Here is a 13,175-nt window from a genome sequence, read left to right on the forward strand (position 1 = left end):
GACAGTCCCTGAGCACAGAGCCTGACGTGGGGCTCAATCCCAGGACCCCAAGATCATGACCTGAGCTGAAATCAAGAGTTGGACACTCAACTGACTGAGCCACCCAGGCACCCCGCAAATGGTTTTTATTTTGAAGAATGTTCAGATTTCTGCATGGGCTCTGGAGTGGACACCTCAATCCGGACCCAGTGTTCTTGTCTCCTGCTTCCTATACGCTGGGTAGTCTCGGAGGAGTGGCCCGGCCTTGGTGTGGACCCTGGTGTCATCTCACTGATGGCAACAGGACAGTTTCCTACTCGAGAGATGACGTATTCAGATGTGCCTCTCCAGGAGTGTTCGTTTCATTTCCCTTTGCTTATGTGAAGTTGAAGCAGTCATTACATAGAGTTTTCTCTCCACACCTGGCCGCACATCACCTTGACTTTGAAATTGTCTGATTGCTGGAGGCTTGGGGCAGCCTGCCCGGGGAGGGGACACAACTCCATCCCCGCCTCTGCCCCATCTCTCTCCAGACCCCCTCCACTGTACCTGAATCCAAGGTGTCCTTCTCTCCCCAGACCTCTACGAGCATAAGTTCATCAACTGCCGGTTTATCAACACTACCTTTCTGGAGCAGAAGGAGGGCTGCCACATGGACTTTGAGCAGGATAATGACTTCCTGATTTACCTCGTCAGCTTCCTCGGCAGTCTGTCCGTCCTGCCCGGGAACATCATTTCTGCCTTGCTCATGGATAGAGTTGGCAGGCTCAAGATGATCGGTGAGTAGTTAGGGTGCCGCATCTCCTCCAAGAGGCAAGGATCGTGGCTTTCAAAGTGTATCAAGAGAGAGGGTTTTTTCTTTTTCTTAAAGAAATCTTGCACTGGAAACCAAACAGGTAAGATGGGAGCTGCTGGTGGGGAGCCTGGGAGGCAGGCATGTCTCCAAAACCCCAGGACTCCATGGATGTAGTTTGAGGCCTATGGTCCAGGTCAGGGACTCGTCTTCATTTCCCAGCCGAGCAATTCCGTGACAATCACTTATGCACTATTAGCACTTCGGTAGGGATATTAAACATGCCCATCCTACCTGCTTTGTAAGATGATTGTGGGAAAATATATAAGATGCTCTTCAATGAACATTGGTTTGTCTGATGGGTTTAAAATAGATTGCGTTACTTATTATGATTTCACAGTGATCACACTTAGGTTTTGGAGGTGGACAGACTCACCTCCGAGTCCTATCACCTCAAGGCTATTTGACTTTGGACATGTTCCTTTACTTCTCCAGGCTTCAGTTTCCATATCTGTACCTATAACTAGCTGGTAGGGTTCTGTGAGGCTTGAGCATAATGTAGCCAGAGGACCTTAGAGTGCTTGGTGCCCTGTAGGTTCTCAAAAATGCTAGAAGTTTTCATGTATGCCTTGCTTCACTGCACCAGGACCCGTAACAGTTTGCTACAGAAACACAGGCTGTGCACGGAAAGTGAGAAACAAAACATACACACCCAGGGCCAGGGAAAACATATATAGGAATATATATATTGTAAGGCCAGGGTGGGGAGGAGAACAACACGCTGATACACACGCCATGAAGGGTCTACTCTAGGGTTGTAGTAGATCAGGAGAATTAATACCCACTCCTTAGCAGCAAAGCTCAAAGGGAAATAAAATAAATCACATAGTCATTTTGTCAGAGAAGAGCACATTGATCAGAGCTTGGCACGGGAATCTTTTGCCAGTGTGGGTCTCATCGAATATTATTATTGTAAAAGTAGCATGAATATTCAGCAGTGTGAGCATAAAAAGGCAGCGTGTGGGGAGGATGGAGTCACATGTAGGCATGGCAGATGGAGCTGTCTCCAGGGTCAGAGTGGGGCGCTGGATAGACCTGAAGCCCCTGGGGGAAGGGCAAGGTTGACTAACTCCTTCATGCCCGAGCTTTTCCACAGAAGGTAGCTTACAGTGCAAGAACAGGGACTGGGAATCAGATGGCCATCTCTGCTGACATTTGCTTTATCAGTCTACACACCTTCCTTTCCTTCTCTGAGCTTCTGTTTCACAATTGTGAAAGTAATACCTTCGTTTGCACCAATGAGATAAGGTGTGTGAGTAGACAGGTGACATTTCTGTCGTTCTGCCCCTGGCCTTTCCAGCCCCAGGTTGAACAGCGAATGCTATGGTTGAGCCCTGGGGGTAGCCCAGGACGTCCTTGGGAAAGCAGGGTCTACGAGAGGTGGGGGGGATGCACGTGTGCAGGGGCGTGGCCCGCCCCCTGGAACAGCCATAGGCTCCCCCATGGAGGCAGAAGGAAGGCTGGACGAGGGGAGGAGGCAGGGCAGCCGGAGAGCGGACACCCCCTTCGTGGCCGCTGCACCCCTTCTTGGCGTCAGGAATGTATCCCAGATCAGAACTGATTTCTGCCACGTGCCCCAAACTGGAGAGCTGGAACTACTATTTCTCATTCTTTGGATCCCCCTCTTTCATTCATGTCTGTATTTTGTTTCTGAGCTGCGCTGTTAAGAGCTCAGACAGTTCTTTCTTCGACCTTTAGTAGAAGGTCCGGCGTGAGGCGGACCAGCTGTGCTTTTCTCAGTGCACAGCACACACTGGATGCTGAATACACATCTCGATGGGACGTGGGTGACCTGTTTGGAAATAGTCTTTCCATGAAAGGAAAGAGCTATTTCCTTAGACAAATTCCCTCTCAGATCTCCCGGGGCATCAGATGTGTCCTGCAGACAACGGGAAGGGAGCAGTCACCGAAACCGACAGCCTGCTCATGCTCACGGAGCAGATGATCTACTGGGAGAGACAGACATAAACTAGAAATTTCATTGAACAAACACTTATAAAACACGTGTTATAGGTCAGGCTTCATGCCAAGCATTTTGTAAATATTAACATATTTAACACTCAATAACTCGGTGAGGTAGGTACTATTTTGTTGCCAACATTTTACAGATAGGGAAAGTGAGGCAGCACAGAGAGATGAGGAGACTGGCTCAAGGTCATGCAGGGGAAGCTGGGACTTGAACTCGGGCCTCTCCATCACAAGGGAAATGAGAATTAACAGAGTGGAAGTACAGTGGGCCACAGGGATCTACAGTAGGATTACCTAACATCGTTGAGAGGTCAGTTCCCTGAATATCGCTTGATTTATTTGATGGTAATGTTTTGTATTCAATCAACATTTGTCAACATTTACTGTAAGCCAGGTGCCATGGCTGGCCAATTTGAAGAAGGCATGTGTTTAGATGATATGGTTCCCAAGGCACTTGTGGTCCTGTAGATGTTTGCCTCCTTCCTAGCTGTTTGGGAAGATGTTACCAGGTGACCTGCTCATAGCCCTGCCCCTTCCAAGAATCCGCAGAATTCAGGTGACAGTTACCATGTCCCAGCTCCTCAGTCGGGTTTGGCATCAGTGTTGGGAGCTCCAGATCTGAGGGGGAGATTCCAGGCAGAGCCCCCTTCACCCCCTCAGGAAGCCCTTGTGGGGGAGGCCAGGCCACCAACATGGCTTCTTGGCAACGGGTCCCCCAGGGTCCTGATGCCTGGCGGGGGAGCATTGGCCTGTTTCCCAGCTGGTTGTTTGGAAGCCGCTTTCTTTCCTTCTGCTAACTATTCCCGCTGCATTTCCAGCCATACTCCTGGTCCCTGTCCTGCATCCACTCCACACTCCCCAAGCTCTTCTGGGATGGATGGAATGGATTTGGACAGCATTTGACATGGCCTTCTTTCAATGAGACCTCTTATCATGAGTCGTATCAGCCAGAGTGCTGGTGGGAAAAAGAATCCACTCCAGATAGTTCTAGTGAAGAGACTTTATGGATGGGATGTGGCTTTTGAGGCGGGGGGCGGGGGGGGGGAACAGGGTTATGAAACAAATAAGGCAGATGAGATACCCGGATGTTAGCAAAACTGGCAGCAGCTACCACCCCTAGGATTGCAGGGAGAAGACGGCACTCACAGAGCCCAGGGAGAGCTGGAAGCAGGGAGGTGGAGGCTTCTGGAAGGATCTCTAGGCTTGGGAGGGGATGAGGCCATGACCAAAAAAGGGCTTTATAGATAGACAGGAATCCGGAGGAAATACTCCAACCCCTATCTGTTCCCAGCTGACGAGGGAGCCGCAGGTATGCAGTCCCTGGGGTTAACTTCTCAGGGCCCGGGGCAGGGCTGAGAAGGGCAGATCAGATATCTGGAGTGGAGATAGGATACATGGAGAATCAACAGCAGGGCCCTTCCGGTTTTCTTCTGCAGCTCATTTATAGTTCTGTTCCCAATAGCATGTAAGCTCCACGAGGATTTTTTGACACTGCTGTGTCTCAGGCACCCCGAACGATGTCTGGGACATAACAGATTCTCAAGGAATGTGCCCTCAGCCTCCTCCCCAGTAATTCCGGGCTGGGCAACTCCGCAGAGGGAAGATTTCACAATCCTTCCAGAAGGCTAACTCTGGTGACATGACCCCTGCAAAAGGCTCTAATCCCGTGGCTGGAGTGCCATCTGTGTGTGTGTGGGGGGTCAAGCTGCGCTTTCTCTGGGTAGAGATGGACCTGTGACTTGAGGTAATCTGTTACTTCAGGCACACCTGTGAGGATGGGAGAGGGGAAGGCCTATGGGTGGCAGTCTTGTCTAAGACATGGGCTTCATGGTTTTTTTTCCTGCCCTTGACCTCCCCCCGTAGGTGGCTCCATGCTAATCTCGGCGGTCTGCTGCTTCTTCCTGTTTTTTGGCAACAGCGAGTCTGCGATGATTGGCTGGCAGTGCCTGTTCTGTGGCACCAGCATTGCCGCCTGGAATGCTCTGGATGTGATCACGGTGGAGCTGTATCCCACCAACCAGAGGTCGGTTCTTCCCTGGGCTCCCCTCTGGGACGTGTTCAGACTTCTTGGGCCAGAAGTCTACCCATTCCAACATCCTTCCCCACAGCCATCTTGGCCTTCTGGTGTTTCATGGGCCAAGCATCTCTTTGGTGGTTGAGTTTCTCTTGCATGGGGGCTGGCATAGGCATAGCGGTGAGCAGGCTAAAGTCTGATGATGTGGGGTGAGGGGCCAAGTACAAAGGACAAGTACAAGCCATGTTCGGGAGAGAGAAATGAGGGTGACGCCATAGGTATCATGCACTCCAGAGAGGTGAGAGTATTGGGAGAGAGGGGGAAAAGGGGAAGAACTAGATAAGCAAAGGGTGGGGGAGAGGCAGGGCAGATAAAGGTGGGGATGACTCCTGATGGTCTAGGGCATTTGCAAACAATGTGGTAGGAATGCCCGGTGCTTACTTTTATTTTTGTGCAAGTCGTATGGAAAGAGGCCTGTTTGAAAGGCATAGGGTCAAAGCCATTAGGTAGCAGTCATCTCTCCTTATGGAGAGGGAGCTGTGAATTTTAAGGATGGCGGGTAAGTGGTCCTATGGTCAAAAAGGAGTGCGAAGTGATGTGGAAGGTAAAGGAAATTCTGCGAAACTTCTTAATGGTATGCCCCAAATTGGTGACAGAGGAATTAGAAGATGGATAGCTACGGCAAAGCACAGTAGCCCGTATTTGGAGCCCCTCTCTCCTGAACCAAAGAACTTCTAAGTTTTACAAAAAATAAGAGGAGGAAAAATTATCATTATTTCAATGGTATATGATTTTTACATCTAAGAAACCCAAGACAATTAACTAAAGAGACTGTTAGAAACAGTAAAATAATTTGATAAGGTAGTCAGTAATAAAACTAACTTAATAACATATGGGATTTAAAAATGTATCCAAACATTTAAAAGTAAAACTGAATTCCATTTCATAATAGCAGAAATCATAAAATATCTAGGAATATAAGACTATAAGGAACAATAAGAAAGATGAAACACTTATGTGAAGAAAACCATAAAGCTTTCCTGCGAGATAAAACAGAAGACTTACATATATGTCAAGATATACTTTCTGAAATTCTAAGAAGATTTATTCTTACATAAATTTCAGATCTTCTTTTGTTTCCTTCTAACTTCAAAGAGTCCCCTCAGAATTCAATGAGATTTTTTTTTTTCCTTCCCTCTGGAAGCTTGGGACCACTTTGGAAGTTTCATTTGGAAAAATACACATGTGAAAATATCCAAGAAAATTCTGAAGACAAAAAGATTGAAATTGGAGGCTAGTTATATATAACATGATTAAAAATGTAAAAAAAAATTCATGTACAAAAATACGAACACATTCTTAATAAACCTGTGGTATGAAAAAGAAATATTTTGCGTCAGTAGAAGAAAGCTGGTGTTGGGAATATAGTCTCTGTATACAGATGGAGTCATGAGAGGACAGATGATTAAGATCAGTTGTCACTGAGGAGACACCTGGCTGGCTTAGTCAGTAGACTGTGTGACTTTTGATGACGGGGTAGTGAGTTTGAGCCCCACGTTGGATGTAGAGATTACTAAAAAAAAGAAAAAAAATTAAAAAAAAATAATAGTTGCCCCTCAGAAGTGTGATCGAAGGACAATAATTAGGATTTTGCCACAGATGACAGAAATCTCAAATAACTGCAGCCTTAGGAAGGGTAGGAATTTCCTTTTTCTCTCCTGTAGAAGTCAAGAGCAGGCACTGGCAGGCTCTTTTCATCTTGTTGATCACCCTTTCATGAACTCAGCCATGCGCCAAGATGAGACCATCTACATTTTTGGAAGCAGGATGGAAGGAAGAAAAATGGAAGAGAAGAGAGCAAAAAGTACCACTCATGACATCTCTCAAGGAAATTTCTCGGGAGCTGCCACTTGCACTTACATCCCATTGGCTAAAAACATAGTCACATGGCCAGAGTCCACAGCAAGGGAGTCTGGGAAATGTAGTCTATGTTTGGAGAAATGCGAGTTAGGGACATCTAGCAGTGTCTGCCATAGGAGGGTCTGGGTGTTATTAAGGAGGAACAGTGACACTTTCTGCTTCATTCTCTCTGTTTTTTTCAGTGTTTCACAATATGCATGTCTTATCTGTGACAATTTCAAAGAGATAATATTTGAAAAGAGAAAGAAAACAAGTGTGAAGGAAATACTCCGGAGTGTTATAGTGGTGATTGCCTTTCAGTGTTGGGGTTATAAACCTTTGCACCTTTATGTTAGTCTGTATTTCCAAATTTGATTAAAATGAGAATGTTCGACTTTGACATTTAGCAACAAAAGTTCCCTCCCACACCTTCACTATACCTTCCCTCACAACAAGGGAAAGAAAGGACCCAGTCACTCTCATCCAAGGAGGTCTGGTTCATCTTTTAGAATGATTACTCTCTTCTTCTTTCACAGGGCAACAGCCTTTGGCATCCTTAATGGATTATGCAAATTTGGCGCCATCCTGGGAAACACCATCTTTGCTTCTTTTGTTGGGATAACCAAAGTGGTTCCCATTCTTCTGGCCGCAGCATCTCTCGTTGGGGGTGGCCTGATTGCTCTTCGGCTGCCAGAGACCCGAGAACAGGTCCTGATGTGAACAACCTCTGGGGAAAGAAAATGGTGGAAGAACCTTATCCAGGAACGTTAAGTGCACCCACGCTTCCTGTCTGTCACTGTGCAGAGGACGCAGGAGGAGAAGTTAATTTTGTGACTCCTGGCTTAGGACCCATTTCAGCTGTCAATACGTGTGTAACTCAGGTGACTGATCTGGGGGTGTCCTGAATCACCTTTAGAATCCCAGAGCTGTGTTCTTGGCTTCGGGTCTCCCCAGCCCACGCAGGGGAAGAAGGATCACATCTTCCAGTGGGTGCATACACAGAGCAAGGAGTGTATATTCCCCAGAGTGAGGTGCAAGGACTTATTTGCATTTCAAAATGAATTTGAGGGCGAGAAACATTTAAGCTCCTCCTCCATAAAGTTTCTCAGAGCCCAATGACCTAACAAACTGACTTGCCAGGTGAAGTTAGAGTCATCATAGAAATATTGGGCCGGACGTACAGGATACTTATATTTTTGCATTTAAAAGTATCACCGATCCAATGTTCCATGGGAAAATTGGCACAATGGCATTGAAGATACTCTAATATAGAAAACCAAAAATTTGAGAAATATCTATAGAAATCTACTCTCCCCTCAACCAAGCGTCCTAGGTTTTCCATGACGACGAGGTGGTGAATTGAAGGATATGCTATTTATTCCTGTTTCGATCTCTTCAAAGAAACTCAATGTGATAGGTATTCTGTAAACTAACTTTGTACATAAACTCTATCTGGGTTTCATTTGCAGAAATGGTACCTGCAAATATTTGCCAGCGTTTTAGCCATATTTTGGGAGGAGTTGGTGTTTGGGGTCCCAGGAAATTGGGTCTGGTTGAATGAAATGCAAGCACAATATCTTATAGCCATTTAACTCGCTGTCAGGAGGATGCACGTCACAAACTCACGTTGTACAGTTCGCTTAATCCAGGCACTTTTCTTCGTGTAGGTGGAGTAGTTCCTTTTCTCTCTTACGCAGATCACTTGCGAAACAAGCTCACCATCGTGGGTACCGGCATTAGACGCTGCTGCTTCCCCAGAAACAACAGAAGGGTTCAGGGGCCTCTGGCACTCTCTTTATAGGCAAGAATAAAATACAGCGGACAACATGAGGGATTGAGGGAGAGATGGGAAAGTGTAGCCACAGTTCTCCAAAGCGTAAATTCTTTTTGTTTCTTTTAGCTGTAAAACATGATCTGTATTTGTTATCATGGCCAGGTCCCATGAGAAATCGATGCTGTGTGTCTCGGTTCAGGACCTTTGAAAACAGATGTCAGTGGCATGGGAATTAGGGCATGCAGTGGATGTCAAGCATGTTTCCCTTCAGTGCTCCAAATGAATTCTTTTCTGAGACCTGTTTGGAACATGCATGGGGGTGGGGGTGGGGTGGGGTGGGCAACACAGGAAAACTGCTTTGGCAAGGGTCAGCAATAGACTGAAGTCTTGACAACACAGCAAAGGAAGGTTTCTTACACTGGAACTCTCCAGCTTGGGAGGGCAGTGAGCTGTGAGCTCTCGTCCCTGGAGGTGGACTGGCCGGGGCCAGGTGAACAGCAGTTTGCAAGAACTCATGCTTCGAGTTGATTTGCAGTGTTCTCAGTGCTGTCAAGTGCCACACGGTCCCTATCCGAAATCACCAGAAACTGAAGCAGGATAATGATGACCCCATGGCGTGTTTGCTCAGCTTTGGGGAGACACTTAGGCTCCAGGACCGCTTCAGGCCCTCTTTCTGTTGTTCTCTGGAGTAACAGGTAGACAGGAGGAAAGAGTAAATATTACAACACCTTTCCACCTTGGATCTGAGATCAGTTTTAATGGTTAAAATGTTGACTCTGCTTTCTCTTGTCTCCTACCTCTTTATTCCCTCTTTTTTTCTTTGCAGGGAAGGAAGACATGTCAACTCCAATATGACACCCTGACCCCCCAGTATATAAATATACTATTGTGTATTAACATTTCTCTCAGTGTTTTATAGGAGTCCCCTAACATAAAGGCTACATCAATAAGGAGAGTCCCAATGTAACATAGCTGTAAAATACTTTCTGTACTCTGACCATGTGAAATGCAGTGGCTAGGTTCGTTGGAGAGAATCGTGTAAACGGAGATGGCCGCATCCCTTGTAACATTATTCTTCAATGGGATGATACGATTTACTGAGCCTCTACCGCTTAAGAAATTTACAAAGCAGGTAGAGTCTGCATTTGTAGTTAAGATGGATCTTGTAAATCTCATGTCTGATTAATTTTTGAGTGTTGAGGTGGCTGCCATAATTTGGGGGTAAATTCCATTTGGTTTTCAAGCTCTAACTTCTGCATTACCTTTATGGCTCCTTAAACCAACCACCTAACCAACCAAGGGCAGTTCCTCTCTCATCCATCACGTAGCCCTTTGTAAAGGGTGCAGCCAGGCTCTGCAGCCTTTCCCCGTCCGTGAAGGATTGCCTAGTGCTGGTACCTGGCCACTTCTTCAACGCTGTCATTCCTGCTGAGATAAATGCTTCTTTAAAAATAGTCTCTGTGGCAGGTTATTGGGGGATAATGTACAGCATCCCTGGCCAGGCACTTCTTTTTCATTTCGTGTTCTACCCCGAGAAACTTCCAGTGGCATCCTTGCTGCGCGGAAGGACGAGGTTCTCCTTCGTTGAGCAAAGCGTTCACGGTTCACGACGTATTTTATGATGCCGTTTTGGGAGTCGTTACTTTTAACAGCCTCAACCGTGTTGTGTCATCTCTTGATGCTGATTTTGGACCTTCTGTTTTATTGGAAATAATTAGTGAAAGCTCTGTGCCTATTTGTGAAGTCCATAGCACACGCACCCGAGGTCATGTGATAAAGTACCACGTTCCCAGGGTCCCTGCTACCTTGTATTAGCTCATTAAAAATAATAATAAAAATAACTATAAACAAACCTTCAAGAACTGAGGCTAGAGGTTATTTCCAGACACTAAGGTTTCTTCTGGATTCCTAAGCTGATTGGATCGGTTGGGGTTGGCCTGTTGAGAATTGTGTCTTTCATCTTATTTTGCATGTGGGGACATTGAGAGGTCCAACGATGTGACCCAGGAGACATGTAGCATGGGGAGTGGGTTACAAAGCCTACAGTGAGGCTGTCTCTATAATTCTGGAGTAATCTCTCAGTCAGTAATCCCCTCCTACCGGGCCTCCCGTTGAGTCTCTGAGGAATGGGAGCGCGAGACAAACATTTATCCTCCATTGCCAGAGGCCATTCATAGACAACTCACTTGATTGTCTTACCTGGAATAAGTGGAAGGATCACCATATATATGAAAAGATTGGTATTTATGAATCCATCTGGTCACAATAAATCCTTACTGTGCTCATACCATGTGCCAGGCTCCATGCTGAGCCCCGCGGGATCCAGCGGTGAAAACCCTGGTCACCGGTCCTGCCTCCTGCCTCCTTCTACGTAGAGCAAGTGGGCAAGATGGTTATTAAGTTGGCAATAAAAACAACGAGCGATGATCTTATCATCGGTAAAATGCACCTTCTGCTTGGAAGAGGATTCTCATTTCCCCACCAGCCAACTGTGGATTTCTGAATCTCATTGTTTTCTTTCCCGTTTCTCTTTTCCTTAAGGAGTGTGCTCATTTCTTATCTTCATAAACCAGGTAAGGGAAAAGACACCCGAGCTCATTTTCTCCAGAACGTACTCAGTTTTTACTTCGTTGACTTTGCAGAGGATTGTACAAGGAAGAAGGGATGGGGGCCCGGAACTCAAGCAGGACACTGGGTAGTGGGCAAGGCTCCCAGGAGTCCCGGGCAAGGGGTTTCTACTTTCACCTTTGGCTCTTTTAGGGGGCATCTGAGCTAACACTGACGCAGTCTTTAGGGTTTGGTTAGGATTAGGTTGGATAAGCCCCAACCAGCAGGTTTAGAGTATATCCATAATAAGTTAAAGGTTCATCTCTCTCTCGTATTAAGGAAATCCAGAGGAAAGAAAGCCATAGCTGGTATGGCTGATTTGTGGTCTGGAACAGACTCCTGCCTTTAGGCTCCTCAATTCCTTAATTTTTAGTGCACTTTTTCCATGAGGCCACCTCAGGGACCGGGATGGCAATTTTCCTGCTGGTCCTCACATCCACGGTTCAGGCAGGAAGCAGAAGGAAGAGTTAAGGGGCAAGGGGCAGCACCTCCCAGCTAAGACCTCCTCCCTTGAAACTTCTTTTAGATGCTCCTTCCAGTTGCTTCCATATGTATATTGCCATCCTTCCTCCAAATTGAGGATCCTGCCGCTAAGGGAGGAGGGGAGAAAGGAGAGGGTGGCTCATGCTTCTAGAACCTTAGGGTGTATCAGAATCCCCTGGAGGGGCATTCAAACTCACACTGCTGGGCCCCACCCCCAGCTGGGGTGGAAACAGAGAAGACGCATTTCTAACAACTCCCAGGTGTTGCGGTGGTGTAAGGCCTTCGGGCCGTATTTTGAGAAGCACTGACAGCCTACCAATTTCATCGGTTGGGAAGCTCTGGTACCCTGATCGTTTAAGTCTAGCCCAACCCGAAACTCACAAAAGCTAACAGCTCCTGAAAAATGCTCACCATCTTCTCGAAGTCCAGAGACAGTCCACTAGGGGCAGAGCATCTGGAACTGAAGAGCATCAGTAAAAACACTCCCTTCCCTGGAAACTGCTTGGGTTCACTCAGACCTTGAACTTAGGAGCCCATGTCTATTTGTAGGTCTCTAATTATTTCCTGGGCTCAGCAGAGGGTAGACACCCTTTCACTGGGGGTTGATGAGCTCTGTTTTGCCTGTTTCCATGAGGTAATGACTTTTACAGACACAAATATATTTTTGGCACATTGTAATCCGTTAGGCCTTAGATCGGTTCTCTTTGCTACTAAAAGCTTTCTCTGATCTAGGGCTGCACGGGGGGGGGGGGGTGGTAATAAGGACATGCCTAGGTGTGAACCTGACCTGTGACAGTCAATCTGAACTTGGTTTGGAAAGGTTTCTTGAAAAAGGTGAAGAGATATTTCCTTTAGGTAAGAGAAAGGCAGAGTGGGACAAATTCCTTTACTTAGACCTCATTCAACACATATTTACAGAATGGCCCCCATGTGTCTCGTGGTCACAGGTCCCTACCTTTAAGTGGTCCCCACCTCCCTGACCCCATCCAAAGTCTTGTGCTTTTGTGGGTAGCTGTGTGGCGTTCAGGTATAGCCCTAGGAGGAGTTTGGAAATAAATCCCTTTGCATTTGAGGCAAGCTTATAGCACATTTTACTTAATTTGCATTAGTATGGGGAGGAAATTTCTATGCATGGTTTTGGTGATAGCAATGAAGTTTCTAAAAAGATTAATGATGAAATGAAACAGAGACTAGAGCTATCCACAAAGGTTAAGTGGAGAAATAAAAGTTATGTCATGGCTAATTATGGAATGAAGAGGGGCTCTGTTTAGCAGGACTGTAATACACCTTCTGGAAATTTTGAGCCATGAGCTGAGTTCCTGTCACCTCACCTGAAACACATACTCAGCTGTCCATGCACCTCTGGTCCTGCTGGTTTAAATGATTTTTAAATTTTTAGAAATGATAAAGATGTACTCCTTCAGAAAGAGACTGTCCTCTACCCAAGGTAATGTGGCCGCCATATTTGATAATTTTGCTGGGAAGGGGAGTCTGTTTAATCAGTGACTGTCACTCAAACCCATGGTCCCATCTTCCACTTCTTACATATGATATAGAATCTCAGTTATGCCGATTTCTCAAAATCAGCCTGTGTGATT

The 13,175-nt window shown here is 46.4% G+C and overlaps 1 protein-coding gene across 2 annotated transcripts in view; it reads left to right on the top strand.

Annotated features, from left to right (window-relative positions):
• SV2B (synaptic vesicle glycoprotein 2B) overlaps window positions 1-10,340 on the top strand; it is a 175,172-nt gene extending 164,832 nt beyond the window's left edge. For both annotated transcript variants that reach the window (XM_087856655.1, XM_045813145.2), the window contains exons 11-13: window positions 558-758; window positions 4,664-4,823; window positions 7,250-10,340. In XM_087856655.1, coding sequence (XP_087712781.1) covers window positions 558-758; window positions 4,664-4,823; window positions 7,250-7,433 — 545 coding nt within the window. In that variant the 3' untranslated portion in view covers window positions 7,434-10,340. The remainder of the gene's footprint in view (window positions 1-557; window positions 759-4,663; window positions 4,824-7,249) is intronic.
• Window positions 10,341-13,175: the final 2,835 nt, after the last annotated feature.

This window comes from Ursus americanus, chromosome 28 (assembly GCF_024610735.1).
Source record: "Ursus americanus isolate L20-20 chromosome 28, mUrsAme1.1.p, whole genome shotgun sequence".
NCBI lineage: Eukaryota > Metazoa > Chordata > Mammalia > Carnivora > Ursidae > Ursus > Ursus americanus.